We start from the raw sequence: 6,000 nt of genomic DNA on the forward strand, positions 1-6,000 counted from the left end.
TGCTGCTGCTAAGTCACTTCAGTCGTGTCCAACTCTATGTGACCCCATAGATGGCCGCCCACCAGGCTCCCCTGTCCCTGGGGTTCTCCAGGCAAGAACACTGGAGTGGGTTGCCATTTCCTTCTCCAATGTATGAAAGTGAAAAGTTAAAGTGATGTCGCTCAATCATATCCGACCCTTAGCGACCCCATGGACTGCAGCCCACCAGGCTCCTCCATCCATGGGATTTTCCAGGCAAGAGTACTGGAGTGGGGTGCCATTGCCTTCTCCGTGTGACATGTGCAGGAGGCAGTTATCAAGACCATCCCTAAGAAAAAGAAATGCAAAAAGGCAAAATGGTTGTCTGAGGAGGCCTTACAAATAGCTATGAAAAGAAGTGAAAAGCAAAGGAGAAAAGGAAAGATATACCCATTTGAATGCAGAGTTCCAAAGAATAGCAAGGAGAGATAAGAAAGCCTTCCTCAGTGATCAGTGCAAAGAAATAGAGGAAAACGATAGAATGGGAAAGACTGGAGATCTCTTCAAGAAAATTAGAGATACCAAAGAAACTTTTCATGCAAAGATGGGCACAGTAAAGGACAGAAATGGTATTGACCTAACAAGCAAAAAATATTAAGAATAGGTGGCAAGAATACAGAACTGTACAAAAAAGATCTTCATAATCCAGATAATCACAATGCTGTGATCACTCACTCACCTGAAATTTGAAGTCAAGTGGGCCTTAGGAAGCATCACTACAAACAAAGCTAGTGGAGGTGATGGAATTCCAGTTGAGCTATTTAAAATCTTAAAAGATGATGCTGTGAAAGTGCTATACTCAATATACCAGCAAATTTGGAAAACTCAGCAGAGGCCACAGGACTGGAAAAGGTCAGTTTTCATCCCAGTCCCAAAGAACGACAATGCCAAAGAATACTCAAACTACCACACAGTTGCACGCATCTCACACGCTAGCTAAGTAATGCTCAAAATTCTCCAAACCAGACTTCTCAGTTCGTGAACTGTGAACTTCCAGATATTCAAGTTGGATTTAGAAAAGGCAGAGGAACCAGAGATCAAATTGTCAACATCGGTTGGATCATCGAAAAAGCAAGAAAGTTCCAGAAAATCATCTACTTCTGCTTTATTGACTACACCAAAACCTTTAACAGTGTGGATCACAACAAACTGTGGGAAATTCTGAAAGAGATGGGAATACCAGACCACCTGACCTGCCTCTTGAGAAATCTGTATGCAGGTCAAGAAGCAACAGTTAGAACTGGACATGGATCAACAAACTGGTTCCAAATAGAGAAAGGAGTACGTATAGTCCAAGTCTCACATACATACATGACCACTGGAAAAACCATAGGTTTGACTAGACAGACCTTCATTGACACCCTGTATATTGTCACCCTGCTCATTTAACTTATATGCAGAGTACATCATGAGAAATACTGGACTGGATGAAGCACAAGCTGGAATCAAGATTGCTGGGAGAAATATCAATAACCTCAAATATGCAGATACCACCATTATGGCAGAAAGCAAAGAAGAACTAAAGAGGAAAGAGAAAGGGAAAGAGAAGAGTGAAAAAATTGGCCTAAAACTCAGCATTCAGAAAACTAAGATCATGGCATCCGGTCCCATCACTTCATAGCAAATAGATGGGGAAACAGTGAAAACAGTGACAGACTTTATTTCCTTGGGCTCCAGAATCACTGCAGATGGTTACTGCAGCCATCAAATTAAGAGACGCTTACTTGGAAGAAAAGTTATGACCAACCTAGACAGCATATTAAAAAGCAGAGAGATTACTTTGTCAACGAAGGTCCATCTAGTCAAACCTATGGTTTTTCCAGTGGTCATGTATGTATGTGAGACTTGGACTATAAAAAAAAAGCTGAGCGTCAGAGAATTGATGCTTTTGAACTGTGATTTTGGAGAAGACTCTTGAGAGTCTCTTGGACTGCAAGGAGATCCAACCAGTCCATCCTAAAGGAGCTCAGTCCTGAATATTCATTGGAAGGACTGATGCTGAAGCTGAAACTCCAGTACTTTGGCCACCTCATGCGAAGAACTGACTCATTTGAAAAGACTCTGATGCTGAGAAAGAATGAAGGCAGGAGGAGAAGGGGACAACAAAGGATGAGATGGTTGGATGGCATCACCATCTCGATGGACATGAGTTTGAGTAAGCTCCGGGAGTTAATGATAGACAGGGAGGCCTGGCGTGCCGCAGTCCATGGGGTCGCACAGAATCAGACGCGACTGAGGGACTGAACTTTGTGAAATATTTGTGGAATATGAAGCATGTGGAATCCAACAGGTGGAGAGACATAAAGGTGGAAGAGCTCCGGAGCCAAGTCATCAGCTTCCAGTACTATGTGTTCAGCACATATAGATAAATTAAAATGCCTGAGTGAGGCTGTGGCAATAGCAATGGAAATCTGGAATGTTTCAGAAGCCATGCTCCATATTTCTAATATTGAACCTGGGTCAAGTCTCTAGCATTGAAGATATGGGTTAGATCACCACCACGGAAGAAACCCTCCATTTCCAAAGAAATTGAGATTGGAGTCTATTAGTTGCACTTACATTTTTAAAGGGAAGGAAACAAAGTTAACCTTTAGAAGAGAAGTGGGAGCGTGAAATGAAACACCCAGCTTGTCTTGGGTTTTGTTAATGAGCATGGTAATTATACTTATATTATCTGTCCCTCCTGGAGGAGGAAATGGCAGCCCACTCCAGTATCCTTGACTGGAGAATTCGTGGAGAGAGGAGCCTGGTGGGCTATATATATATGTATAGTTATGATGTCACAGAGTCAGAAACTACTGCGCGACTAATGCTTATCTGTCACTAGATGGAGTCCGTGAGTCCAGGCAAATTTTGGATAGACTTTTCTGTATATGTCTTCCTATGATTCCTGTTTTGTGCCTTTGACGTGGAGAGTAATACTTTATTAAAAAAGAATTGACAAGTAATCTTGAATGGCAGAATTTTAGATTTGCCTTAAAAGAATAACCATTAGTTTTAAAACAGCAAAATAATCTTTTCAATTCTTCATATCTCCATTCTCCAAATTTTTTTCTTTTTTTGAGAAACAGTCTGAAAAATTACAGCTGAATATCAGTTCAAAGTCATTCTAGTATTAAGAGTGTTTTTTAATATAATTCATTACTGAATGTGAATTTAAAAGTTAAATTGTTATCCTCTGAGTGCCCTCCCTCCACCCCAAGAATTCTTGGTTTCAACCAGTTTCACATTTCCCCCACCATAAGGTTTGTTTCATTAGTAGTAAGAACAATTGTTACACTGCTTACCAAGTGTCAGTTTTTAAGCAAGCACAACAGGTGTCTGCATTTCTAAAACCTTACATGGCATAAAGTGTTGTGAGAAAAAGGACCAGATAACTGTTAATAATTTTTATTTTATTGAGGCTACCAAAAGATACGAAGTCTGAGGCTGATGAGAGATAATAGTTACCAGCTCACTTGGCCAATTATTTCATGTTAGGACTAGGCAACATTTGGATGAATACATGAAGTGGTTGCAAAAAGTTATCTTGGGAGCTCTGTAGGCTCCAGAGATGGTGTAGTTAAACTTGCTCAATTAATCTGCACACAAGACAACATGTGGGCAATGTATGATGTAATTCCTTTTTTGTCTTTCTGCTACAGCACGTGCCCTTATAGTCGGCCTCCCTTTGGCTATGGAAATTTTCCAAGTTCAATGCCAGAATGCCTTGGTTATTATGAAGACAGGTACCAAAAACATGAGGCTATGTTTTCAGCTTTAAATAGAGACTATCCTTTTAGAGACTACCCAGATGAACGCGCTCACAACGAAGATTCTCGAAGTTGTGAGAACATGGATGGGACTTCTTACTATAATAGTCATAGCCACAGTGGGGAAGAATACTTAAATCCCATGCCTCAGCTGGACATTGGAGCCTTGGAGAATGTCTTCACAGCCCCGACATCAACTCCCTCTAGTATCCAGCAAGTCAATGTCACTGACAGTGATGAGGAGGAAGAAGAAAAAGTGCTCAGGAATTTATAATTTTAAAACAAATATGCACAGAAAATAAACATTTCTTAAATATATTCTGGGTCACTTGGTGTGAGAAAAAAAAGCCTAGAATGCTTTGCTGAGAGTTTTCAGCCATGATTTGAGTAGTCAAAACCAAATGCAATTTATGCCTTCATAAAGTTTTGATTAGTGAAACTGGAGTCTGATGTTTCATCATAAGAATATTTAAGATATGAAGTAGTTTATTTTTATGGCTGAAATTTGCATCAGCATATATTATCATTACTTTATCTTGGAATGTGCAAAATACTGAATCCTCACAATTATATGTGAGAGGAAAGGGAGTGTATAATTTGTCTTAAGTGTGATTTGTATTTTATCTCAGGATGCATTTATTTTTCTTTATATGATTTTTTGGTTTGGTGTTTATGTAATAGTTACAAATATTTCAGTTTTTATGTAACATTTTGAAAATATTTTGATAACTTTTAGTAGTAAATTGGGACTCAGTTACTAAATTTAATTTACACTAATAGCCAATTATAAGTTGCAAATGTGTTTTAATGGAACCTGAGTAATTCCTTCAGCTAAATTAGCCATTTCTGTTCCTAAACATTTTTATCATCTTTTTTGGATATATTTCCATTTGGTGTGCATTGTTCTACTTTTGTTATAATTAAATAAACATAGAGAAAATTGTTCTTGTTGGATGTTTTCTTATTAGGGGATAGAAATAAGCCAAACGAGTATTTTTCAAATGAGAATGGTGCCCATACCACATGCAGATATTTATTTTTACTTGATAGTCTCTAGAATTGTACAGATCCTATTAGTTTACTTGAAGCTGTATCAATGAAGATGGTGTGCACATATTCTGGTGCCATTTCCAAACTCTTTACAAATTGTACCTATGACTTAAGCACTCCCCTCAGTGGAAGAGCTCTTCCAAGTTTGGTTCAGGCAGTTGTCTTTAAAACCATAGAGTTTATTTAAGAGCACGTGGCATTTGTTTAATTCACAATGAGCAAAAGAATTCTGTTTGCAGTGTGACCTCTTGGTAAATACCCACTTATGAACAAAGAGAACCATATTAGAACTGGATGGGAACCACCAGAGCTGGGATCAGGGTAGAAAAGATCTATTAATACACGACACAAAGTGAATTGATGATTAGAAGTAACCACAAACCAATATACCTTTCCCTCAATGATCTATATAATTTATGCAAATTGAGTTTTTTTTTTTTTTTTACTTAAAACTGCTTGGAAGTTGTGTAGGGATACCTGTTTTAAGCTTCCAACTTCTTCCTTTACTAAACCTGTATTTGTCCCTTAAGCAAAGGCTGTTAATGTAATATATTTCATCAACCATAGACTTATTAATGTAACATTTCCTTTTCCCAATAAAATTTTTATTTTCATATTTTATATTTACTATTACTCTGTGCAGTGTTATGTGAATGTGGTTAAGGATCAAAATTTGAATTTCTTGGTAGAGAATGAACATGTAACTTCATGTTGGAACTACAGCACATTTAATGTCTACACCTGACAGATGTCTACACCATTGTATGTGAGTTTGAGCCATTTTATCCCATCTCATTTTAATAACACCTTAGTGACTAAACTGGGTTTAGAGTAACTTACTCTTTTTTACTGAAGTATAGCTTATTTACAATATTATACTAATTAGTATTAGATGTACAACATAGTGATTCAGTGTTTTTATAGGTTATACTCTATTTAAAGTTATTATAAAATACTGGGTATATTTGTTCTGTACACTATATCCAGTAGCTTATTTTATACGTGGTAGTTTGTACCTCTTAACCCCCATCCCTATTTTGCCCCTCTGCCAATTCTTCTCCTCACAAACTAATTCTCAATATCTGTGAATCTGTTTCTGTTTTGCTATATTCATTTGTTTTATATTTTAGATTTCTCATGTAAGTGAAAACATACAGTATTTGTCTTTCTCTGTTTGACT

At 37.6% G+C, this 6,000-nt stretch overlaps 1 protein-coding gene across 2 annotated transcripts in view; it reads left to right on the forward strand.

Annotated features, from left to right (window-relative positions):
* SOX30 (SRY-box 30) overlaps nucleotides 1-4,715 on the forward strand; it is a 54,444-nt gene extending 49,729 nt beyond the window's left edge. For both annotated transcript variants that reach the window (XM_018051717.1, XM_018051718.1), the window contains one exon: nucleotides 3,663-4,715. In XM_018051717.1, the coding sequence (XP_017907206.1) occupies nucleotides 3,663-4,044 (382 nt within the window). In that variant the 3' untranslated portion in view covers nucleotides 4,045-4,715. The remainder of the gene's footprint in view (nucleotides 1-3,662) is intronic.

The sequence above is a fragment of the Capra hircus genome, chromosome 7 (genome assembly GCF_001704415.2).
Source record: "Capra hircus breed San Clemente chromosome 7, ASM170441v1, whole genome shotgun sequence".
NCBI lineage: Eukaryota > Metazoa > Chordata > Mammalia > Artiodactyla > Bovidae > Capra > Capra hircus.